Here is a 26,024-nt window from a genome sequence, read left to right as displayed (position 1 = left end):
ACCGAAAGATTACAGGAAGGGCCGAGAGGAGCTTCTCTGCTCAATGCCTTCAGAGAAGGGTGCTCAGTGTAGGGGCAGGGGAGGAAGAGGGGAAGGAGGGTGCAGTAGATGGCGGAAAACTTTGCGCTGGAAGTAACATTTGAACGAGGCAAAGGAGCTAAGTGCATTCCTAGGACAGGAAATAATGAAAGCAAGAGTATGATGAGTTGGAATCACGTGGACTTTTTTAAAAAATTCAGTTTGCCAACATATAGTATCATACCCAGTGCTCATCTCATCATGCGGAGAGGATATTTTAACACCAGTAGGTCATTACTTTCTCCAAAGGAGAAAAGGTGTAAACATTATTGCTAATTTCCCTAACTGTTCTCTCTCACCTCTAAGTCATTCTGTAGCCTATCCTTCAAATACCCAGATTCTTCCCTGTTTTAGAATGCACTAGTTTCAACTAGTTACTGCAGGGGATTTGTTCATTTATGAATTACTTCGTTAAGAACAAAACAAAATCTGTTCCAAAGACTTGCAAGGTAGCACGCCCTGGAAAAGATAAGCGAACGAAACATAACTGGCCTTCACCTCATAGAACTTACATTCTAGCAGGAGCCAAAAGACTTTAAAAGAAATTTTTTTTTTTACTTATTTATTCATGAGAGACAGAGAGAGAGAGAGAGGCAGAGACGCAGGCAGAGGGAGAAGTAGGCTTCATGCAGGGAGCCTGATGTGGGATTCCATCCTGGGTCTCTAGGATCAGGCCCTGGGCCTAAGGCAGGCGCTAAACCATTGAGCCACCCAGGCTGCCCAGGAGCTAAAAGACTTTAATCAAGTTATGTGACAAGTAAAGGGGTTGGGAGCAGGGAGCGTGTCCCATCGAAGTTCATAAGTATGTTTTAGCGGCAAATTCCCTGAAATCCGCGTATAAAATTTTGTCCACACTGCATACGTTTGGTGTTGGCGGGGGAAGGGTCTGGGGCTCCTAAGAGGTCAAGAACCAGTCTACGCCTCCAGTCCCTTTGGGCTCCCAGCCACTATGCACAAACTTGCTCCGCAAGCCAAGGCAGCGACCAAGGGGAGCCCCAGCAGGGGAGCCCCAGCAGCCTGGCGGTCTGTTCCATCCACCCAGAACAACCGTAACTTCACGTACACATTAAAAGGTGAACAGGGGATCCCTGGGTGGCGCAGCGGTTTGGCGCCTGCCTTTGGCCCAGGGCGCGATCCTGGAGACCCGGGATCGAATCCCACGTCGGGCTCCCGGTGCATGGAGCCTGCTTCTCCCTCTGCCTGTGTCTCTGCCTCTCTCTCTCTGTGTGACTATCATAAATAAATAATAAAAAAAAAAAAATTAAAAAAAAAAAGAACAAAGTTTAAAAAAAAAATAAAAGGTGAACAGTGTTCTGTCTTGAAGAAAGATACCACGGTCTTTAATTTTTTTAAAGAACCCAGTGTTTGAGAAAAGATCATGAGATGTTCTGTTTCTCAATCACTGCAAATTTCCAAGCACGTGCTCGGGTTCAGAGCGTCTGAGTAGCAGGGCGCCGACCCGCTGACCCGGTGACGACACCCTGGGGCCTCCACGGAATGGACTGCTCCGACCTCCGCCTTTTAGATTTGGCCCAAAGTCCGCGACCGCGCTGGGAATCCAGGCCGGATTTTCGCGCCCGAAGGCGGAAGTAAGGGCGAGCCGGAAGTCCCCCAGCCGCCCGGCGAAAGGGGGGGCGGGGGAGGAGGAAGACTCGGGGTAGGGATGGCGGCTCAAATTCCAATTGTGGCCACCACTTCCACCCCGGGGATAGCCCGTAACAGCAAGAAAAGGCCAGCCAGTCCTTCCCACAACGGCAGCAGCGCTGGGAGTTACGGCGCCAGCAAGAAGAAAAAAGTGTCCGCCGCCAGCTTTACGCAGGTATGCTGTCGCTCGCCGGCGCTGCGCATGCGCGGGGCCGTGCGGGGCGGAGCGCGCGCGCGTGCGCAGAGCCGAGCAGAGCTGGCCGGGACCGGGCCTAGGTGCCGGGCCTTCCAGGTTCTGGAGGTCTCGCCGCCGCTGGACGCGGTCGCTGGTGCAGAAGAAACATTTTTCCTCAACGTGGGCAAGTGGGCGTTGGGTCAAGCACCACACGCGTTGCATTGCCCTCGAGAGCAGGGGAGGTGGAGGTGCTGTTGCCGACTTAGTGGAATGATCATTCCTTCCCGTCTCGCTAGGTTGAGGCCCAGGACCTCTCTGAGTTTCAGGCAAGCACAAGTCAGCGTGCTCACTTTCGTCCTCTCTACAGACGTGTACCGAGGGTCCGTGAGGTGCCGAGCGCTCCAATGTCCTACGTAGAGGAATACCAAGATGTATTGATACTGATGGCTCCCCTCATTTCTCAGAAAAGTACTCTGTTGACACTCAGTTTCCCCATCCCAAAGTGGTTTGGTCTCACTCCATGGAGTCGTTAAGGAGGATTGGATGAGATCATGCCCGGAAGGCCCTGAGCACAGTGCCTGGCGCAGACCTCAGGGCATCTGGGTGACCTAGGCCCCACAGTTCCAGCAGGAGTGATTCGGTTAGGTCAGTGTTTTTCTTGGCTCCTGCATTTTATTTAAAGCAATAAGAGAGCACTGTCCCAGTCACTGTTCTAAGCACTTTCTAAATCCTAGCTCCTTTAATCCTTTTTTTTTTTTTTTTAAAGTTATCTCTACACCTAACATGGGGCTTGAACTTACAACTCCAAGATCAGGAGTTACACTCCACCGAAGGAGCCAGGGAAGCACCCCTATCTCGTTTGATTCTTAAAATAACCTCTGTGTTTTATCTATTTTTTTCAAGATTTTATTTCCGATAGCGTGCATGCGCGCACGCGCACAAGCAGGGGGAGGGACAGAAAGAGAGTAAGAATCCCAGGCTGACTCTGCGGAGTGTGGAGGCTGACACCGGGCTGGACATCAGGACCCTGCGACATGACTCATCTCAAGAGTCAGATGCTTAACCCAATGAGCTACCCAGGCATCCCTGCTCCAGCTTTAAGAGGAAATCATGGTGTTAGTTTTAGAAGTTCCTTTTTTCAAGATTTATTTGAGACAGAGAGAGAGAAAACGAGTTGGGGGGAAAGGTGGAGGGAAAGAATCTCAAGCTGATTCCCGGCTGAGCATAGAACCAATGAGAGGCTGGATCTCACAACCCTGAGATCATGGCCTGAGCTGAAATCAAGAATCCCAGGCTCAATGGACTGAGCCACCCAGGTGCCCCTCTTTTTTCTATTTTTAAAGTGGACATAAGTCACTCACTTATTCCCTGACAACTATTATAATTTGTGTTTTCTGTGTGGAGAGAGTTTTTCATTATTGTCCACAATGTGTAACATTGTGCGCCCTACTTTCAGCTCAGAGTTATTTCACGAGTCTCTGTTGACAGGCTTCTTAAGGAATTAAGTGCTCTTATTTAACTGACTTTATCAAATATTTGGGTTGCTTCTCACAATTCCACTTTAAGTCACCCAACTACAACATTGCAGTTCTAGATTAGGCTCAGCGATTTGATTCTAGAATACTTTTGGATCAATGTGACTGGGCATTTGATTTTCCAGTGACAAGAAAAAGTGCATTTGTCTTTGTGCCCGTGCTGTCCTTATTTCTGAGTCAGTTATTCAGGCTGCTATGTGGAGAGACGAAGCCATGTATTTGGTGAGTGGACAGTCGCCATAGGCAGGCCTATGCTGCTTTGACAGGGCCAGGTTTCTCCTCCCTGGGACTTGCATCAGCACTTCTGGTGCTGCAAAAAGGGGACAGCCCTGAGTGCTAAGCATTACTTCTTTCCTCTTTGTCGAGTGTTCACATCTCCGGGATGGGGTGGCTCAGCTCATAAAGTCTCTTGGTGTTAACAGTGGCTTAGTAATATGGAAATTGTACATCATTTAAAATTTTATTTTCTTGGGTTCTAGCTTCACGGACTTGATCCTCCCTTTCACTGAAGGCCGCTCCCTCTCATCCCATCACTAATAGGCACCAGAGTCCCAGCGGGGCTGCAGCCCAGGGTGGGGAAGAATGAGGGTGTGGTATCATGCAGGGTGGGGTTAAGGATACACCCAGTTCAGGGCCCAGGGGTGGGTGTTCTTTCGGATCCTGGCCTGAGAGGGAAGAGAGTCCTCACTGTTTCACAGGCAGGATGCAGCTCTGGAATGATGTAGCTCAGTTCTTGTCAGATGGTTCCTTTCTCTGGCCCCTCTTGACTGTGGCTCTTCCATGGCCCTGCTGACAAGGGAAGGACAGAGGATGATGGAGGGACCAAAGGAGCAGGAGGGGTCCCCTTTGAAACTCAGTGCTTGAGCACATCATCTTTGTTCCCTTGCTGCCTCTTCTCTGGCATGGGGAAATGGCGAGTGGTGATGCAGACTTCTGGCACTTTCTCCCACACCTTCCCCTTCCTCCCAGCAGATGCACCTGTCTGACGGTGCATCCTCTCCCCTGGCAGAGCTCCCAGACCTCCCAACCCACACACACTTGCTGAGATACCTGCTTCTCTTGGTGGCCTCAGGGCAGCACCACCTCCCCAGTCTTGCCTGCCTGCCAGCGCTTTCCCGTCTCTCCCTGGCGCCTGGGAATGGCCTACACGAAAGAGCGCCCTGATTCCTGCCCAGGATTTCACTGCTCACACGGCCCCTGGAGCTTATCCACGAGGAATCAGGAAGAGGCATTCAGAAAAAGGGGAAAGAGGCAGTCTCTCTGCCCTTCCTACAGGGGAGGAAAGCTAAGGCCATTTCTTGAGGATAATGGCCACCACCTGGGTGTTTTCTGTGGAAGGTTCTGGAATCACTGTCGGTGACCCTGGGGCCTGCTTCTTCTTTCCCCTCTGGGATCTTCCCCTTGCTTCTGTAGCAGCTCTATTTGCTTACTTTCTCGCAGATGGAAACATTATATAAGCAGTCCTTTTCTTCATGAAACACTACAACAGTAAAGTTGCAACTTAAGTGTATCTGGCCCTGGGAAACCTCTCACTTTGCCTATTTGGCCTGAGCTGTCCCTAGCAATCTGGCTTTTTTGTTCTGAGGAGAAGCTCCTTGTATGGTTCTTAGGGCTGTCTCTCTCTCTCACGTACTTGAGGCCACCTGTCGGCCAGCCTCCTCGTAGTCCATGAGTAGTCCTGTGGCCACCCTAATGAAGCACTAAATTCCTTGAGAAAAAGACCACTTTGCTTCTTCTGACACTGGCCAGTTTCCTGAGACCTGCTCATCTCAGGTTCCTTACAACCAGTGAGCTAGGCTTCCTCCTTCACTCCTGAACTACAGCCTCTTGAAAGAACAGGTGGCCACTCTTCCTGACCCACATGCCAGCTATAGTTTCCTCTGGAGGTCCATGGAGCCCTTGGCTCATTCGCTGTCAGGCTAGCAGCTGGGCCTTCCCCAGGGAAGAGGTTTCTTTTGGCCACTGTATTTTTTTTTTTTTTTAATGCTCTAAATATTTCAGTGTGGATTGCCTAAAACCAAAAGCATTCTCATACGTCACAATAGTACAGCCATCAAATTTAGGAATTAACACTGAAGCAACACTGACACCTAATACATAGACTGGATTCTTGTCTTTGGTCGGGTCCAGGATCCAATCTAGGATCATATGTTGGTTTAGTTGTCATGTGTTTTAGCTTCCTCTTATATAGAACAGTTCTTCGGTCTTTATCTTTCACGACCTGACACTTTGGAAGAGTGCTGGTCATTTATTTCATAGAATGTTCCTTAATTTGGGCTTGTCTGATACTTCCTCATGATCAGATATGGGTAATACATTTTTGGCAAGAGTACAGACGTGACGCTGCCCCTTCTCAGTGATCATAGCATGGCACATGATGGCCATATGTTCTGTTATCACCAATGCTGGCTTTGAGCACTTATTAAGGTGGTGTCTTCCAGGTTTCTCCACTCTAAAGTTATTATTTTCCTGTTTGTATTAAAGTATCCCGTGAGGAGATACTTTGAGACTAGCTTCATTCATTCATCCATAAATTTGTTTATTTGTAACTGCTTTATTGAGTTATAATTCACATATCATAAAATTCACCCTCTTAAAAAATGTACACTTCAGTGGTTTGCAGTCACTACCATCTAATTTTAGAATATTTCCACAACCCCCAAAAAAGAAACCCTCTATTAGCAGTCACTCCCCATTCCCCCTTCCTCCCAGCCCTGACCACCTCTGATCTTTGCTGTAGTTACCTCATGCGAATGTAGTCATATAATATGTGGTCTTTTGTGTCTGCTTTCAGTTCTCATAATATTTTCTTTCTTTTTTAAGATTGATTTATTTGAGAATGGAGGTGGGGAGGAGCAGAGGGAGAGCAAGAGAGAAACTCAAGCAGACTCTGCTCTGAGTGTGGAGTTCAATGTAGGGGCTCGATCTCGTGACCCCAAGATCATGACCTGAGCTGACATCAACTGTGCCACCCAGGTGCCCCTCTGTTACCATAGTATTTTCATGGCTTATCCATGGTATAGCACGGATCAGGACTTTATTCCCTTCTCTGGTTGAATAGTATTCCATGTGTGGATTTACCACACTTTCTGTGTTCATCAGCTGATGGACATGTAGGTTGTTTGCACATCTTAGCTATCATAGGAAATACTTCTATGAATATGCACACATTTTTGCAGACTTTTAAAAAAATTATCTCAGGTATATACTTAGGAGTTGAATAATTATTATTATTATTTGGTCATATGATAATTCTGGGTTTAATGTTTTGAGGAAACACCAAATTGTTTTTCAAAGTGACCTTACCCTTTTCCTTTCTCACAAGCAATGTGTGAGGGTTGCAGTTTCTCCACATCCTTGCCAACACATTAGTGTCTTTGTGGCCATCCCAAGTGATATCTCATTGTAGTTTTGATTTACATTTCCCTAATAACTAATGATGTTGAGCATCTTTTATGCTGGCCATTTGTAGATCTTCAAAGAAATGCTTATTGAAATCTTTTGCTCTTTTTTTAAAATGGAATTTTGTTGTTGGTGTTGGGTGCTAACAATTCTTTATATATTCTGGATCAGTGTTATTTATTTTGTTTCTCAAATTGTCCTTAGCTAGTAGGAACCTCTTCAATCTGGCTAGAGTCCTTTAAGAGACCCCATCACTTTTTGAGAGCTGTTATGCACTGAACTGTGTGTCCCTTCAAGATTCACCCCAGTACACCTCAGAACATTACTATATTTGGAGATAGGGCCATTACAGAGGTAAGCAAGGTTAAATGAAGTCATAAAAGTGGATCCCTAATCCAATATGACTGTTGTCAGTATAAAAGAAAGAGACACCAAGGAAGGGGGTGTACAGAGGAAAGGGCATGTGAGGACACAGCAAGGAGACAATCGTCTACAAGCAGAGGACCCAGGCCTCAGGAGAAACCAATCCCGCTGACACCTTGGTCTGGATTTGTAGTTTCCAGAACTGTGAGAAAATACATGTCTGTTGTTTAGCCCACCCAGTCTGTGGTATTTTTGTCAGCGCTGCCCTAGCAGACTGATAGAGCTATTTTCTTTCTCGAACCACAGCGCCCATTCTGTACTTTCCTGCCCAGCCCTAGAACCAGCTACTTTTTAAAGGATCAGTACTTCTTGGAGAATCACATTTAGAAACCAGGATCTGAGCACAGCTTTGCCTGTTGTTGTTTGCAGCTGTGTCCGAGGAGAGAGCTAGGAAGGAGAGGGGCGTGCTCTCCCCACACCCCCCTCCTCTCTGTATCTGTTTTTCTGCCTGAGCAGAAAAACCATAAAAAAAAACAAACAAACAGTAAAGCCGTGAGCCCACGCTGCTAACCACTGATTTCAGTCCAGTAGCACGGCTTCACTCTAGCCTCCCCTCATTCCTTATGTATTCCTCAGAATACACATACCATAGATTCTGATCTAGTTAGATGTGGGGAGACAGAAGACCGAGCCGGACGGGCAACCGCTCCGTGCATTCCCACTCCCTGAGTCTCTCTTCCCTCGTCTGCTCACCTCTCTCTTTTGTCTCTCCTTCTTCTGGTCTCTTGTTCCCTGTTTCATAAAGCTGCTGTTTTTCCTCGACTAAGACATAAATACAAGCTATCAATCATATATCTAGTTTATAATAGATATTGGTCTTAAAACTAGTCAACACAAAATAACATTGATAGCAGGCTAAAACTACACATGGTCATGTTGGTTATTGATTAAATGTGATGGGGAAAATCAAATTTTCCTCATCAAATTGGGCCTCCCAGGATACACATACCTGGCAGAAATGCCATGACCATGAAGGAAACATTACCAGGGCAAGAAAAGTTATGTACAAAATGCTAGATCTTATCTTTGTTATAAAATTAAAACTGACATGGACTAATCCTGATGAAAATAATCTCAGTAAAGCATAAATGAAAATGGGAAAATTGGAAACTATTTGTACCATATAGAAAATGACTCGATGGCTTTTGTGCCAGAAAATACAAAATGCGGGAAGGAGGGGTAGTGAAAGGTAAGGGTGGAGAGGAGGCCAGGATGTGTTTCTCATCTCCAGGTCATTGGGACCCACTGGCCTGCTATAAAGTAGGGGAGCCCCGTCACCCCATCAGGCTTGCATTTAAGAATGCCTCACTGTGCTGGAGAGAAGGAGTGGGCAAGTTGTGCCCCACAGAGCCCCTCCTCTGAGGTAGCGAGCTGAGGAAGCTGCCAGATGAGGGCCAAGGGCTGTGGGAAGGACTCCTGGGAGAGGAAGGGAGGAGGTGAAAGAGGAAAGAGAGCAACAGGAACACTTCTGGCTGCAGATGGTGGGAAAAGGTTGAGAAATTGGAGGCTTCTTAGTTCTTACAGGGTTGAGATTGAGCTGGGCTTTGGAAGAGAAAAAAGTTAGGAAAGATCATGAAGCGTAGGGGGGGATAGGTAGAGGAGCATGCCAGATGGATGAGGTGGTGTGGACAGAGGAGGAACACAGGCTCACGTGCAGAAACTCTGGCAAAGCATCTGGGAAGGTGTTTGAGAGGAGACCATTCAGAAAACTACTGCAGCAAAGTGACTGGCCTCTGTGGCCCCCCCCATGGATGTCACTGCAGGGGTGGGAGTGGGGGTGATGGAATAGACACACTCACACACACACAACCAGCACCTGCATACACTGCTGCTGGAAGTGTCAAAGAAGGCAACCATTTAGGAAAATGAGTTGGCAGTTTCTTATAATGTTAAATATGCACTTAGCATATAGCCCCACCATTCCACTCCTATGTATTTACCCAAGAGAAGTGCAAACACAGGTCCACACAAAGCCTGGTACAGAATATTCACAGAAGTGTTATTTATAATAGCTGAATACTGAGAATGCCCCAGGTGCTCATCAACAGAAAATGGATAAACAAATTGTGGTATATCCATATGGTGGAATACCACTCTGCTGAGGGCACACAAATATGGTCAAACAGATTACTGACCTCTGCAACAACATAGAGAAATCCCAAAAACACTATGCTGAACTAAAGAAGCCAAAGACAAGAGTACATGCTGTCAGATTCCATTTGTATGAAGTCTGAAAATAAGCATAAAGTGGCATGGTAGAAATCAGAACAGCGGTTGCCCCTGAGGGTGGAGGGTACTGACTAGGAAGAGGCATGAGGGAACTTTCTGGGATGATGGGGATGTTCTCTATCTCGATAGGGACATAGGTTAACCGAGTGTAAAAATTTGGCAAAACTCATGAAACCTACACTTAAGATCTGGGTATTCCACTGTATGTAAATTATATATCAATTAAAAATAATTTATTGCAGTCTAGGAAGACTGGAAATTATGTTAAAAATCAGACGTGATTTTTTACTTTGGTTTATTTTTTCTTGGTGATGATTAACTTGACAGGTTTTTTTGTTTTAAAGCATTTAGCCTGCTTGTCAGGGTGCAGCCCCTGACTGGTGGCCGCCCAGCCTCCTCTCCCTCTACTCTCCTTCCTACGAATGCTTATGTCCTGTTGCTCCCTTGAAGCATAAGAGCTGGAGCCCGGGTTCTCTGGCTGATGACACCCTTACAGGGGCTGGCCCCCCCCCCCCTTTTTTTTTTTAATCTCAATGTTTTAAGGCACAGTTTGACAAGATCAGGAGGAGCAGGGAAGATGTGTTGAGGAGATGGTGAGGACTTTGGAATTGGCCCCACCTGGATATGAATCCAGAGGTAATCACTGTGTGGCCTGGAGCCCATACCCCTGAGCCTCAATTTTCTCTTCTGGAAACCAGGGGTAAGAGCAGTTGTCAGAGTTCAATGAGCCGGCTTTGGTAGGACAGCCATCCCTACGGCTTGGCACATGGGGGAACCAGGAAGCGAGGCAGCTGGGGCCTAGCTGTCTCTCCTGTGGCTTCCGCACAACAGGTAGTGCTCCCAGTCTGGCGTGCCCTTCTCTGGTGCAGGCCACCCGCTAGGGCTCTGGGGGCACTGTCTTCCTTCACATGTCCTGTGGTATCATCTTCTTGTCAGGAGCCAAGTTAGAGAGTTCACCTAGAAGAAACTGACCTCAGACAATCCTTATTATGTTTTAAGGGTATCAGCATGGAAGCCATGAGTGAGAATAAGATGGTGACCTCTGATTTCAGCACAGGACCTATGGAAAAAGCTGCCAAGCCATTGCCATTTAAGGATCCAAACTTTGTGGTAAGCTTTGAGGTATTTTATAAATTAAAAAAACAGCCACACCCCAGCTTCTGATCCTGCTGGGCCTGCAGCCCGGTGGCACTGATGTCCTTCTCTGCCTTGGGTTGTTAGGAGAGGGTGGAGGCAGAAGGAGGGCCCTCTTGTTGCTCACCCAGTGGGCCAGTTCCCCCTGGTACAACTGGTTAAAGGATACTATTTTGAGGGTGGGTCATTTCCATGATTGCTCACCATCCCTTTTCATTGGTCTTACGTAAGTTTTAGATGAGGCTTAAAACAATGAACTAAAAGAGTTCTCATTAATTTAAGTAAATCTAACTTATGTTGCTGTAAAGCAGAAATAGGCTACTCTTCCTTTCATTCTCAAGAGCTATAGTAATTACAGAGATTCATATTATGTCATTAGAAGTTTGTTTTTCATCAGTTTTAAAAATACAGTATTACCAATGCCTGCAACAGATTTTGGTATTCTTTTCCATTTTATTTTGTCATTTTTATAGAACAAAAAAGAAAAGAAAATTCCAGAGGGCTTGCCATGCGATGATTGAGGCTTGGGTTTTCCAGGAGCTCCAGTAATTTGCAAGGCAGTGACCTGCCCTCAGAAGGGCAGTTGAGGTGTGATCATGAGTTTAAATCTAACTTTGTAATAAATTTAAAGTAATGGGAAAATTCATAAGTGAATTCTGTTTAGTCCCAATAAAGGGTGTGACTTGCTATGAGCAGGTAAAAAAAGGACAACCGGGATCCCTGGGTGGCGCAGCCGTTTGGCGCCTGCCTTTGGCCCAGGGCGCGATCCTGGAGACCCGGGATCAAATCCCACATCGGGCTCCCGGTGCATGGAGCCTGCTTCTCTCTCTGCCTGTGTCTCTGCCTCTCTCTCTCTCTGTCTGTGACTATAATAAATAAATAAAATATTAAAAAAAAAAAAAGGGCAACCACCACCACCCTTTTATTTCTACTTCATAATCAGCTACCTCATGGGTTTTGATAATCTGAAAGTTTATGTCAGATTAAAGCGTACAGTGTAATTCTTAAACAACAACCCTTGGGAGCTCACAGAATGAGGGGTGTGTTACAGTGATGAATAAGTATCATTCAGATCCTGAAATGGCAGGCTCCACTGATTTTTGTCTCTTCTGATGCACGTCTCCAATCCCAGCACTCTGGCCACGGCGGTGCAGTCGCTGGCAAGAAGAACAGAACCTGGAAGAACCTAAAACAGATCCTCGCTTCTGAAAGGGCATTGCCGTGGCAACTGAACGATCCTAACTGTGAGCTGTCTAGAGCTTTCTGTGTGTGTATAATGTTCAGAGGAGGAACCGAACCTACCTACGTTACTTGCCTGTGTTTGCATTAACATAGGAAACAGCTTGTGGTTCGGAGCTGGGAGAGTAGCATCCGCATTGGGGGGAGGGAGACAGTGTAGGGGGGTTCCCCACAGCAGGATCTGTGCTGAACCTGTTTGTGTTGGCCCCGGGCTTGTGGCTGTTAGAGGCACCGCTAACATTTCAATCTATAGGAAAAGGTCCTGATACAATACTACTGGTGTTTCTGTGAGACAAACTTCTTATTCCAGAGTCTATTCTGAAAATTTATTTCCAAGAACTGGGTTGCCCAAGGTATAGGAGGGTTTCTGACCACCATCTTAAAGGCTGACCCTGTTTTACTGTCTGTACTGTTGGTCGTCAGAGTAAATGCCTTATGCTGCAAGATCTTCACAGTTGTGTAAAGCACTGTTAGATGTTCTGTTCAACCTCACTGGAAAGTACAGGTCAAAGTTCCCTCCATGTCCTGTCCTGCAGCACATCTCTCATGAGGGTGACTCAGATGGGTGACAAGTGAGCTAGTCAGTAGTCTGGGTGTGGACATTCCGGTGTCCGGACGCTCAGATCCAATTAGTGGGTTGTCTGGCATCGCCCACAGTCTGTGCAGCCCTCAACAGTGAGAGTGGCCTGTGGGCAGATGAGCTTTCCAGTGCTTCTGCTGGAGTAGAGGGGCCCCAGGACAGGGCAGAGCTTGCTCCAGAGCCTGCACCTGGTCTGTGACATACTGTGTTATTTCCCCAGAGAATTCTGTGAGGACTTAATCACAGAATGAAAACTTCAGAAATATTATTGAACAGCATTTTAGGAGAAAAAAGGAAAGGGATCTGAATATTTTAAAGCCAGCTTATCTTATTTTTTTTTCTCTCCCTCTAGACTTCAGTATTGATGCTCCTCCCTCCTTTAAACCAGCTAAGAAGTATTCTGATGTCTCCGGTCTTCTTGTGAGTATAATTACATCTCTAGGTCTCATAGCATTGAGTTGAAAAGGAGATTTCACACTACTCTTTTGCCAGTGTTGATATGCAGACCCTGCCTGGAACCTGCATACTCTGAACAGGTGACAGGTTTGTGGTGAAACACACATACTTATTGTAGAGTGGCTGCAATCTGGGGCCTCCGTGTGAGCAGCTCGGAGGGCAGATTGCTCCAGAAAGTGAGAGACCTGGGTTTCACCTCCCCTTCCTCTGCTTGTTAATACATGAGAGAATATAAAAGAAACAATTCCTTTTTTTACTACTGGAGTGTAAAAAATTTCTTATATTTTAGAGATGATTGTACTTTAAAAAATATTTTTGAACCAAAATGAGGCACTTCACTTTCCAAAACTCAAATCACTTAAATGATTTATATTTTTATGAAAATGTACAGCTCTAAACTTCTGAAAAAAACTGACTAAACTAATGATATACATTTTATGCTGGGAAAGATGTTTTTCTTATATTTTTGACAATAATGTTAGTTATTCTTTCTGAATCAGTCGTATGTTGTAGCTTCTCACTCCACGCAGTGCACACTCGTGTGTCCTACAAACTTTTTTTTTTTTTTTTTTAAAGAAGGTTTCATGCTCAGTGTGGAGCCCCTATGTGGGGCTTGAACCCATGATCCTGAGATCAAGACTTGAGCTGAGATCAGGAGTTGGACACTTGACCAACTAAGCCACTCAGGCACCCCTGTACTTGAAACATTTTAACATAGACCCTTAAATACAGAGATTGTAAAAAACAACAGGGAGAGTAGAAGTACTTTAACATGGCATGTGCGTGCGTTCACCTGTGTGTGGTAGGTTCTTCTGCCATCCATTCAGGGCAGGTATCTCCTAACCTCGGAGGGGACTTCACCTTTATGAGCAGTGTTGTAGTCTTACACTATCTTATCTCCTGCCTGACAACAGTCACCTCGTATATTTGACCCATTTTAATAGTTGTTTATAACAGGAGAGCTAGTCTGGCAGCCCCAGATGGACATTTCTCCTTGTAGAAGCCATGGTTTATGGGCAGACTTAGAGGGTGGTCTCTTAGGAGGTAGCTTTATCCCCACCAGGGTAGCTCATCTGCTAGTGCAGTGGCTTACACACATGAGGAGGCATGAGAATCATCTTGAGAGGCATTGTTCCAGGCCCCTTTATGCCCTGGGCAAGGTCTTGTCATGTCATACATAACCTAAGCCTCTTACCCACTGTATGTAAGAATTAAGAAATTTTGGTTTTGGGATCCCTGGGTGGCGCAGCGGTTTGGCGCCTGCCTTTGGCCCAGGGCGCGATCCTGGAGACCCGGGACCGAATCCCATGTCGGGCTCCCGGTGCATGGAGCCTGCTTCTCCCTCTGCCTGTGTCTCTGCCTCTCTCTCTCTCTCTCTCCCTGTGTGACTATCATAGATAAATAAAAATTAAAAAAAAAAAAGAAATTTTGTTTTTTTAAATTTTTTTAAAATTTTATTTATTTATTCATGAGAGACACAGAGAGAGAGGCAGAGACACAGGCAGGGGGAGAAGCAGGCTCCATGCAGAGAGCCCGACGTGGGCCTCAATCCGAGGTCTCCAGGATCACACCCTGGGCGGAAAGCAGGTGCTAAACTGCTGAGCCACCAGGGCTGCCCAGAATTAAGAAATTTTGAATATACAAAGAACTCTACCAAATCACTGAAAGACCGTCCCATACAAGGACTGACTAAAAGGATATGAAGACAGTTATAAGGAAGACATAGATGACAAAGAAGTAGATATTCAGCCTTACTGATAATTAGGAAAAAGACTCAACAGGGAAGAAATGAAGACGTTTGATTATAAACGTCATCAACATAGAGAAACAGAAATCCTCATACACAGCCCTTTTGAGGTGGGAATAGTTAGTCTGGATTCTCTGGAGGACATTTGGTAGTACCTTTTGAGACAGAAAAGCTAAAGCCTATGACCCAGCAATTTGCCTTCTAGGCAGCTCCCTAGAGAAATAGTGTATACAAGGATGATGAGAAAATGGGATTATGAGCAAAATATTGGAAACAAAATAAAGATCAGGGGGTGGAGGTGTTCTCATACTAATCTGTGAGCCTGATGAATATGTAACAACAGGGGTAAACTTGCAAGATGTATTATTTACTGAAAGGTGCAAAGCAACATAAGCAGCATGGTATCACTAAAGCAAAAAACAATATACACAAAAAAATAGTAGGTAATTTCTCTGGGGTGTTTATATCTGTGTGTAAGGGTATATACAAACGAGGTCTGGAAGGGTGCCTGCGTACAGTGGTTTCCTCAGGGAGAGACCAGGACTTTTGAATGGTAGATGGTTGGAAAAAGGGACTTGAGGCTTATTCATAACGTTTTCTTTCTTTCTTTCTTTCTTTTTTTTTTTTTAGAGGAGAATATGTCCGTTTGTTACTTGTGTAAATTAAAGTTGCATCATTAAAAAATAACATCCAGCTCATGCTTACACTGACTCACCTGTTCTCGGCTGGCCAAATGGCTGTCCGCTGTGCGTGGGCATGGCAGGAAGGCATTCGGGGTCACACCTGTGTTTAGCCCTCGTGACAAAGCTACGGGAAGTGCCGTGGCTCTGGGTAAGATGGGGAGAGCAGTGAACCCTGCCTGTTAACCTTGCGGCAGGGGAGGCCTTACAGCTGTTCACTGCTGCCCTGCGGGAAGGCGGCCCTTGTTTTATTCAGGCTCCAGGGATGGAATCTAGGGGAGGGAAGACTGGAGGAGTGCAGTTTTTTACTTGTTCAACTCTGGGGTGTCATTGGCATCCTCCCTCTGTTCAGAATACTAGGTCAGGTCTGGTCTGTGCAAGCTTTTGTTGGTGCCAAAACAGCTCTGTATCGTGCCTTATTTCTTCAGCCTTCTTGGCACTGAGGCCTGAACTTGGGCGGGCTGGCTCTGTACAGTTTGGTGGTAAGAGTGAGGCAGCCATGGAAACAGAGCCAGGGCAAAGCCGGTTCCTATCTGGAGGCCAGATGATCAAAGCCAGCCACAGGGACCTGCAGCCCTGCTTGGAACTCCGGGGAGCCTCTCCTGCCAGTCAGTCCATCCAACTGCCTTGTGGCCAGGAGTTCTCGAAAGGGACTTGTTGCTCTTTTTCCGTGTAAGCCTCTTTATTGTTCCTGTCATTAAAGGAAATGTGGGACAGAAAGGCAAGATCTAGACTAAGCTGAAGGACCAAGGTTTTATTTTGTGGAGAGCTTTAATTAATCATGAGGACTAATCTTTCCCTGATGCACAGACGGTAACTACCTTAGGGAGATCCCCTGAGGCAGAACTGAGGGCTCTGTAGGCTGTGAGAGCCCTGTGACCAGGTTCCTCTCAGCTGTTGCTGCTTCAGCCTCCTCTCCCTTCTTCAGTGATGGCACTGCCACTGGCGGGGTCCACACAGGTGATCAGCACTGCAGCACACTGCCTGCCCTGGAGTACCCGGCCATATCTGTCTAGACTTCCATGTCATCTTTTATACTTTTTTAAAGGGAGTGCCAACTGATTCACCCTCATGTTTTCTTTTCTTTTTTAGAATTTTTTATTTAAAATTAAATTTGCCAACATATAACAGCCTGTGCTTATCCCATCAAATGCCCTCCTCAGTGCCCGTCACCTAGTCACCCCATCCCCTCCACCCACCTCCTTCCACAATCCTTTGTTTCCCAGAGTTAGGAGTCTTTCATGGTTTGTCTCCCTCTCTAACTTTTCCCCATTCAGTTTCCCTCCTTTATCTTATAATCCCTTTCATTATTTCTTATATTTCCCATATGAGTGAAACCATATGATGATTGTCCTTCTTTGATTGACTTATTTCACTCAGCATAATACCCTCCAGTTCCATCCAGCCCTCATGTTTTCTGTTTCAAAATCTGTAGAAGCCTTCTTTAATGTTCCTGTCATTAAAGGAAATGTGGGACAGAAAGGCAAGATCTAGACTAAGCTGAAAGACCAAGGTTTTATTTGTGACTTGAGGTATACAGTAAGTGAATTTTCTTCATTTTGCACATGGGGAAAACAGACCAAAAGAGAATTTTGATAGGTCAGTGAGAAGTGAGTTTTCTTTTCTGTGATTGTCCTGGTCGTTTGTTTGTTCATTCATTCATTCATCACTCATACAAACACTACCTGAAGGCCCACTGTGCACTCTGCACTCTGAGGAGCAGTGATGCCGATGCCGTGATAAGCAAACCACAGCGTTCCTGTCTCCTAGGGCCTCTCAGCCTAGACTTTACTCAGAGTCATGCAGATAACAAACGGAAAAGCAAGAGAGATAAGCATTCCACAGGAGACAGATATGGGGAGAGTGGGAGGTGGGGAGCAGATAAGGCTTCCCCATGAGATGACTGGGGGCTGAGCCCTGAAGGATGAGCAGGCAATTATGGATAGACTGGGCCCTCCCCAGGAAGGGGCGAGTGGGGTATGAATGCAGGGAGGAACTGAGAGCCATGGCAGCTGAAACCAGAGTGGGGACGTGTGGCTGAGAAAAACGCCTGGGAAGGAGGAGGGCCCAGGCCAGCTGGCAGAGTCTGAGGAGGCATGCTGAGGACTTGAGAGGACCTACTGAGATTTCACACAAGGAATGACATGACCAGAAGTGCTAGTTGTGAAGATAACCTTGGTTGCAGTTGTAGGGTGGCGGTCCCTTCCACCGGGAGAGTGGGGGTGGGTGGCCCATCCAGCACTGCGATGGAGCCCAGGGAGTGGCATGGGGAGGGTGAGGAGGAGGAGGAGCAGGAGAGGAGCAGGCAGGGGTGTAACAGGGTGGGGCAGGTGTGCCTTGCCAGCCTCTGTTCCTTGCCTTGGGGGATGGAGCTGAAACATCTCTTTGAAGCAGGTGGGAGTTTGAAGACAGGGACCAGGGATCATCACAAATTCCATTTTGGCCCTGTTCCCTGGAGCCCTTGTAGCACCTACCAGAAGAGTCCTAGTGTATGATGTGGTTACTCCTCTTCCTCCTGTCCATACCCTGAAGTATTTCTCAAGTCTGGGAAGATTAACAAGTCTTTGACAAAAAGAGCAATTTAGGGGCACCTGGGTGGCTCAGTGGTGGAGTGTCTGCCTTCAGCTCAGGTCGTGACCCCGGGGTCCTGGGATCAAGTCCCACGTTAGGCTCCCTAAATGGAGCCTGCTTCTCCCTCTGCCTGTGTCTGCCTCTCTCTCTCTGTGTCTCCCATGAATAAATAAATAAAATTAAATTAAAAAAAAAAAGCAATTTAGTGTTCTTGGTGACAGAGTAAGACAAAATGAAGATATCTCACTTTAAGTAAAATAGAAAAATTTTTTAAACTTAAAACATTCACCACCACCACCACTGTTCTGCCTTTCTCTGCCTGTTTCCCACCCAGGCCAACTACACCGACCCCCAGAGCAAGCTGCGCTTCAGCACCATTGAAGAGTTTTCCTATATCCGGAGGCTGCCCTCTGACGTCGTCACTGGCTACCTGGCCCTGAGGAAGGCCACAAGCATCGTTCCCTGAGCCTTGAGAAGTGGAGATGAGGTGGAAATCTGTTTCAAAGGCAAATTTTGGACTCATGGTTTTGTTTCATGGAAACAAACTCATTTTGCTGTCAATCTGGAAATGTCAGTGCTGTGCCTTGGAAAGAATGTTTGGCTTTAATTTCAGGGTTGTTTTTTTTTTTTTTTCTTTTCTGTGTTTTCCCTCCAAGTGTGATATTTCCTGTTGAATTAAATTATATTTCAGTTGTTGCCTCAAGTAAAGTTGTTTGACAAGAAAATACAAAATTGTGCTTTTCACTTAACCCATGTACATTCCCGAGTTTTTGCTTCAACATTGTAAACCCTCTTATAACACATTTAAAGACTGTACAGTGAACCCTGACAACAGGGCTGGATTATTCCTAGTCCCAGTGACTCCTGCTTTAGAGCAAGTTAGCTTTTCTTTTTGATCAGAATGCTTAGAAGAGGTTCCAAAATTGGGACTGGAGAAGAAAGAGCTGCGTACTCGCCCTGTTGCACTGGGCCCGCCTCTCTTCCCAGCCTCCAGAACTGAGAGACGTGTGTCTGTTATGGAAGCCACCCAGTCTGGAATTTTGTTATAGCTGCTTTTGCTGGATAACATACAAGCCCCAGCCCCACTTCTGGAGTATGAGGTGTGAACACTTCTTCCAAGAAGGGCTTTTGTCTTAGAACAGGATGCCCCTTTGACAGAAGCCTGCTCTGGAACAGCAGTCTTCTCATAGGAGGAGAGCAGGGGAGAGCGTGGAGACATACTCTGGGCCTCTGCACCCACTCCCATATCTCTTCAGGAACAGTGGAACTAGACCCCGAGGCTTCTGGGCCTGAGCTGTCTCTGCTTTGGGGCATTAGGAGGCCAGGTGCCTTTTCTTTCTGAGGGAATGCCCCTCCTGCAACCTCTCCTGGCTTAGAGAAAAGAAAAACAAAGCTGGGAGAGCAGCCTGCTGGGCAGGTGGCAGCCTCCCAGAGCTTGGCTTCCTTTTCTTCGGTACAACAGCCCCTGTGTCACCCCAGTAAACCAGTGGTGAGAGTGGAAAGAGTGCTGGGTGGCTCCCTTCCCATGGAAAGGGACTAAGGGAGGGCCAGGAGAGGTAGGACCCTTTCATAAGTTCAGGCATCCTGAACATTTGAGCCTCCGGTGCACGGATCCTCAAACCTGAAACCCAATGTTAAAACTGAAGTTCTCTGAGCGACCAGAGGCTGCTTCTTGGGCTCCCACTCTCGCTCCTGCACTTGCTGCCAATAGTCAGCCTTGGAAAATCCTCCAGTTTCCCTTTTGGTGGAAATAAGGAGTAAGTGAGCCAAGGGTCCTTCCTGTTTCACTTCCACCTTCTATTATACAAAGAAAACTTGGGGCAGGTCCACTTCTTTTCCATGAAGGCCCCCAGGTGGATAGTGTCCCACTATCCAATTTTAGCCATTTCTAGAAATGGAAGCTCTAATCATTTCTAAGACTTACTGCTGGGCGCTACCTCAGCCCTAACTGTTGAGCCTCTCCTGGGCCAGGGTCCAGGATGAAAGAGAATCCCTGCCCCGTGCGTGTCCATCATGGGGGCCCACAGACTGGTGCTCCTGCAGGCCTCAGGGCTTCTGGGGTATGTGCACATGCACACATGTGTGCTGTGAAACCTCTGTCACGGTCACCTGGGACCCATTAAAAAGCAGATTCCTGGGCCACACGCTAGACTTCTGACCCTAGCAGGGAGTGGGACCCAGGCATCTGCATTTGACAAATAGCCCAGTGTGAATTTGACATGCAGAAGTATGAGGAGAACCACCTTCCACAGGCGCAGGGAAGCATATGTGCCGGACACGACACTTGGCTCCCTTCTTTCCTGTTCCCCTGCCAGGCTTTCCTTGCCAGGCCCTGAGCACAGGGCTGAGTTCCAAAGATCAGGTCAGTTCACCCTGAGCAACAGGGGTCCAAGCTGAGCCAAACTAAGCTTCAAGCTGTGAACACTTCAACAAGGAGTCCAGGCAGGTAATTTTGTGCTGAAATAGTCCTTGTTGTCCATTCCTGGCCCAGAGGTCTCAGCCTTGGCTACCCATCAGCATCCCCTCCGTTTTGGGGTAGGATGGGGTGGGTGGGAAGGTAGGGCGAGGTATAAAAAATACCCAGAGATTCTGATTCAACTGGCTTGAGCTGGGGTCTGAACACAATATTTTCAAACTCCCCAGGTGATTTTTTTCTAAGATTATTTATTTATTTATTCATGAGAGATACAGAGAGAGAGGCAAAGACACAGGCAGAGGGAGAAGCAGGCTCCATGCAGGCAGCCCGATGTGGGACTCGATCCTGGGATTCCAGGATCACGCCCTGAGCCAAAGGCAGATGCTCAACCATTGAGCCACCCAGGCGTCCCTCCCCAGGTGATTCTAATGTGCAGCCAGTGCGGAGAACCCTTATTGCTCTAATTACAAAGTGGATATTTCACATGGGTGTTTTTTTTTTTTTTAAAGATTTATTTATTTGAGAAGGGGAGAGAAAGTGCACTCATGTGCACAAATGCAGAGGGAGAAGTAGGCTCCCCACTGAGCAGGGAGCCAGATGCACGGCTGGATCCCAGGACTCTGGTATCATGACCTGAGCCAAAGGCAGATGCTTAACCTACTCAGCCACCAGGTGCCCCTGGGGTATGTTTTATAATCCACAGATCATCTGGCTCTTTGCAGGGCCATGGGGAGTGTGTGTGTGTGTGTGTGTGTGTGTGTTTAGGATTCCTTTTCACACAGCATTCTAGCCCTGGAGATTCCTCCCCTCTTCTTTCTGGTCCTGTTCCTACCCAACTTCAGGAACACATCACCTCCTGCCTGGATATTTTCAGTGTCCTCCTAATTGCCCTTTCCAGTGGTCTGATCCCCACCACTCTGCTTTCCCCTCCACTGGCAGAGGGTCTTTCCTCAACTTTAGATGAGAACTTGACTTTGCCCATCATGGGATGTCCACAGGTGATTTGTCTCAGATACCGTGTCAATTCTGGCATTGGCCTGTAGTATCCAAAGGATACTCTCAGCCCTTTAAAAAAAGAAAGCACCAGCTGAAAAATCAGATTGTTTTCATAAAACTAAACTGAGGTTCAATCTGTTCTGAATGGAGTTTGACTCTTTCTCAGTATCTGTCTGATACTTGTCTTCACTTTAAGAGGAGAACAATCTATTACTGCACATAGATTAGAACCTCTTATAATGTTGGAAAATGCTCTCTAGAGCGCATGTGGATGAGAGGGACCCATTTTGCTCCTGTCTCCCAAGTTAAAGCATACATTCATCTGGATTTTGAATTTTGTTTTATAATTGGGCCAAAAGTGTTTTCAGTGAGAAATCTTTTATTTCTGAATCCATGGCCATTGGAAAAAGACATCACACTCTGGATGCTGCTTCCAGTGACCTATAACTTAACTTAGTAAAAAGGATAACAAAGGAAATGGATGGAGTGAAGAACCTGACCAAATAGGACAGGTACCTTGGGAAGAGATTAGAATGATGTCCTCTTCCAAATGCATGAAATGATAACTGTTATTTAAAACAATGTTCTCTCTGATAGGAAATGTGTAGGCCTCATTTGGATACTGATTCAGACAAAAAAGACTTAAAACATTTTCGAGACAATTGGAAATTTGGTATGTGATGATATTTAGGAACTCTTACGAATACTGTTAGCTGTGATAATGGTATGGTAATGTTAAAAGAAAGGATTCGTATCTTTTAGAGACACATACTGAAATATTTATAGGCAGAATGATATGATCTCTGGGATTTGCGGCAGGACAATATGGGAGAGAGGAAGTGGATCGGAGTAGTGCTGAAACAAGATTGGCCAGGAGTCAATAATTGTCGAAGCTGAGTGATGGGTACACGAAGGTTCATTATACTATTCTGTTTTCATATGTGTTTGAATTTCTCTATAATAAAATGCTTTTTATTTATTTTTTAAAATATTTTATTTATTTATTCATGAGAGACACACACAGAGAGAGGCAGAGGCACAGGCAGAGGGAGAAGCAGGCTCCCTGCAGGGAGCCCGACATGGGATTCGATCCCGGGACTCCAGGATCAGGCCCTGGGCTGAAGGCGGTGCTAAACCTCTGAGCCACCCTGGCTGCCTGCTGAGCCATCTGGGCTGCCGAATAAAATGCTTTTTAAAAGAATATGATGTTTTGGGGCACGTGGCTAAGTCGGTTAAGTGTATGATTCTTGTGCTCAGCTCAGGTCTTGATATCAGGGTTATGAGTTCAAGCCTTGGACTGGGCTCCACATTGGGCATGGGGCTTTCTTAAAAAAAAAAAAAAAGGAAGATGATGACCATTATGTTTTTAATACTAAAAATTTAAGTAAATTTTTAACCTAAAATTGGCGGTCTGCCTTAGCTTGGCACTGTGGATGCTGGCAGTCTGAGGACCGCTGCCTGGGTGGCATGCGGTCTTGAATAGACAGGATACCCAGATCCTAACGCATTTCACAGAGGACACATTGGAAGAAGCATGTGAGGCCTTGAGTACTCTGGGGTCGGAGAGTGCCATAAGAGTAGTTCCTGGTGTAGGCTGCAGTGGGGACCAGAGACATCAGCGTGGAGGGTTTCTTGCTGTACAAACCATCTGTGCTCGAGCAGGTTTGGGGTGCACTGGAATGACTAACTACGGTTTGAGAAAATACTGGTTCATCTACTGCCCAGAGACACAAAAATCGCTACTGCATCTGACGCAGAAGTACACCCCGAGGGCCCCCCACTGCCCTGCTGGGTGAAATTCCTAGTGTGGCACCCACCGCAGGGAGCCCAACAGCCTGGGTTTGAATCTCATTTCTGTTACTAATTCTCTGGTCTTGGGCAAATTGGGAACTAACTCTCAAACTGTCAGTTTCCTAATTTGTAAAATGAGCATAATGGTAGTATCTGCTCCACATGACTGCCAGGATGGGATGAGGAAATGTCAGAAGAGCATTTAAACACTGTTCCTGATGGGAGACTCCTAATTCTGGGAGACGGGCTGGGGGTGGTGGAGGGGGAGGTGGACGGGGGTAGGGGTGGCTGGGTGGTGGGCACTTGATGGGATGGGCACTGGGTGTTACTCTATATGTTGGCAAATTGAACACCAATAAAAAATAAATTTATATAAAATAAAATAAACACCGTTCTTGGCCCACATGCCAACAAGTGTGAACTGGGATCATCACTCACTTACCTCCCTCTGGGCTCTGCTTTAGAAAGACAGACCTTTTCCTAAGTCATCAATATACTCCTTCTGATTCTCTTTTTCTCTGTTCTTTTAAAAAATTTTTAAATTCATTTTTTATTTTTTCTCCTTTCTTTCCCTTCTAGAACTCTTAGATTCAATATTTGCAGCCCACTTGTCATAACTGAACAACCTCATATGCTAGACATTTCCATGTGTTCATCTTATTGCTGGCTCTATCAACTATTTTCTTTGTCTTCTTCATTGCTTATCTTGGTCACTTATTCCATCTTCTATTCGGTGTATTTTTATCAGCTGGTTCTTCTTTTTTTTAAGATTTTATTTATTTATTCACGAGAGACACAGACACACACACACACACACACACACACAGGAGAGGGAGAAGCAGGCTCCATGCAGGGAGCCCGATGTGGGACTCGATCCCAGGTCTCCAGGATCACACCTGGCTGAAGGCGGCGCTAAACCGCTGAGCCACCTGGGCTGCCCTATCAGCTGTTTTTTTATTTATTTTTTATTTTTTAAATTTTTTTATGGTGCGAGAGAAGGAGTAAATAACTAGCTAAATAAGTAAGCAATCTGTGACTGAGGCCAAGGGAAGAGAGGCCAGGGGGTAGACAGGAGAGGGCTCTGATGAATGAGCTCTGTCGAAGGAACAAGCTGAGAAACAACCCACTGGGCCTCTTCAAAATCATTGCTGTTCTATGCCTTCCTCGGTATCCATTGGGTATGCTACCATTGTTTGCTTCCCTGTAATAACGGGCCATAAAATACTTAAAAATCGAAAAGGGGCAAGCTGTCTATATGCTTTGGTGGCAGGGTTGGGTGTGAAAATGGGGCATCTTTCTTCCCACTGTAAACCCAGAAGCCCAGAAGTCAGCCAGGTTTCCTTCTAGGACTCAGTAGCCCCTGTCCACTGGTGCTTGTGTTTCTGTAGCAGACAAAGCCTTTCCTGGGAAGAGGTAGTGCTTTCCTGGCCAACAGGATACTGACTGCTGACAGGCACACAGTGTGCACCAAACACGCCACTCTTCCACTCAGGGTCAGACAGATGAGTCACCTCCACCAACCCCAGGGGGACCCAGGGCCTTGGATCTTTCCAGCGTGAATGCAGAATGGCATGGCCTGGGCTTTGTGATAGGGATGACTGCAAGGGCTTTTTTCTGAGATCTAACTAAGGCCTTAGTGACTGATAACTCCCCTAATAACAACTGGGGAGGAAGCTGCTAACTAGAGATAAAGATGACAGAGTTTCTGGTCTTTTCAAAGGAAAAGTCCCTTTGGAGACAATATCAGACCTTGAAAACTTAGATGTCCCAAAAGTACACATTAGCACTATTCCCCCTAAACTCTTGGCTTGCCTGTCAGGAAGGTTTTGCAAAGAAACAATAAATAACCTATGTATTTGTGCCACTCGTTACCATTTTCCCTCAAAATTTTTTAAATTTTATTTATGATAGTCACACAGAGAGAGAGAGAGAGAGGCAGAGACACAGGCAGAGGGAGAAGCAGGCTCCATGCACCGGGAGCCCGACGTGGGACTCGATCCCTGGTCTCCAGGATCGCGCTCTGGGCCAAAGGCAGGCGCCAAACCGCTGCGCCACCCAGGGATCCCTCAAATTTGATGCTGCCATCTCTTGGCTTCTGGTGTGGCAGGGGCCATGAGCTTTGGCTCGGCCTCAGAGGGCAAACCTGGCCATTGGAAGAACAGAGAGACAGGACACTCTAGGGATGGAATGTATACACGATGGTTCTGGAAGCACAAACGCAAGCCCTTGTAGCAGCACTGCCCCCAGCCAGGGACCTCCTCAGAGAAAGTGGGCTGCATACTGTGGACGCTCTGTCTCAGAATGCTGATGTCCTAGGCCTCCGGCAAGGTCCATCGTTACTTATAAGAAGCTTTTTTATTTATTCTCCTTCTTTATCTTTTTTCTCTAATAGGAAAAACGCACTATTATACAAAAAGTCAGATTTAGACATTAAAACCATGAGTGGCATATTGCAAAGTGAATTTTTAAAAATCCCCAAATCCTAGGTGAACCCAATTTTTATAGTAACAAAAACACCCATAAGAAAGGATGTGAAAGGATTCATGCCAAGGAGAGAACAGTCTCCTTTGGAGAAGGGAGTGGATTTGGGGTAGGAGTTACGAAGAAGGGGAACTTCTGTTTTTTTTACTCTGAAGCTCTGGAATTCAGGGGGAAGAGTACATAGTAATTTAAATTCTTTAAAATAAGAATTTAAAACAACTTTCAAATTAGTTGTGTTCAAAGCAACGTTCATTTCCCACAACGTGGCAAGCTCATCGCCTGTCTGCTATCACTTGGAGAATTCCCTTCTCCCTCAGCACTGAGCTTAGCAGTCACCTCCCCCAGAAAGCCTGTCTGTCTCTTCCCTGCTCCAGAATTCCCCCAAGTCCACAGGCACAGGCTCCATGTTTGTTGCCTGACACAGTCACCAGGCTGAGATCCTTGAGG

General features: G+C 46.4%; 1 protein-coding gene across 4 annotated transcripts; it reads left to right on the top strand.

Annotated features, from left to right (window-relative positions):
* The first annotated feature begins 1,658 nt into the window (after window positions 1–1,658).
* Window positions 1,659–18,625, top strand: INO80C (INO80 complex subunit C). Of its 4 annotated transcripts, XM_072829286.1 has the most exons (6): window positions 1,758–1,897; window positions 10,030–10,122; window positions 10,486–10,596; window positions 11,753–11,864; window positions 12,792–12,859; window positions 18,228–18,625. In XM_072829286.1, the coding sequence occupies exons 2-6, from the start codon at window positions 10,111–10,113 to the stop codon at window positions 18,357–18,359; spliced, it is 435 nt and encodes a 144-aa protein (XP_072685387.1). In that variant the 5' UTR covers window positions 1,758–1,897; window positions 10,030–10,110; the 3' UTR covers window positions 18,360–18,625. The 4 variants fall into 4 exon arrangements, with proteins under 4 accessions (XP_072685385.1, XP_072685386.1, XP_072685387.1 ...); XM_072829284.1 differs by lacking the exon at window positions 10,030–10,122 and having other exon boundaries at window positions 1,659–1,897; XM_072829285.1 differs by lacking the exon at window positions 10,030–10,122 and having other exon boundaries at window positions 1,665–1,897; window positions 11,753–11,887.
* The last annotated feature ends 7,399 nt before the right edge of the window (window positions 18,626–26,024 follow it).

Source organism: Canis lupus, chromosome 6 (genome assembly GCF_048164855.1).
Source record: "Canis lupus baileyi chromosome 6, mCanLup2.hap1, whole genome shotgun sequence".
Lineage (NCBI taxonomy): Eukaryota > Metazoa > Chordata > Mammalia > Carnivora > Canidae > Canis > Canis lupus.
Note: the sequence above shows the minus strand (reverse complement) of the source record. Positions and strands in the feature narration are given on the sequence as shown.

Coding starts and splice junctions, on each gene's coding strand:
- INO80C (XM_072829284.1), top strand. CDS start 1,742: ATGGCGGCTCAAATTCCAATTGTGGCCACCACTTCCACCCCGGGGATA. Junction 11,865..12,791: donor GCAACTGAACGATCCTAACT/GTGAGCTGTCTA, acceptor CTCTCCCTCTAG/ACTTCAGTATTGATGCTCCT. Junction 12,860..18,227: donor CTGATGTCTCCGGTCTTCTT/GTGAGTATAATT, acceptor TTTCCCACCCAG/GCCAACTACACCGACCCCCA.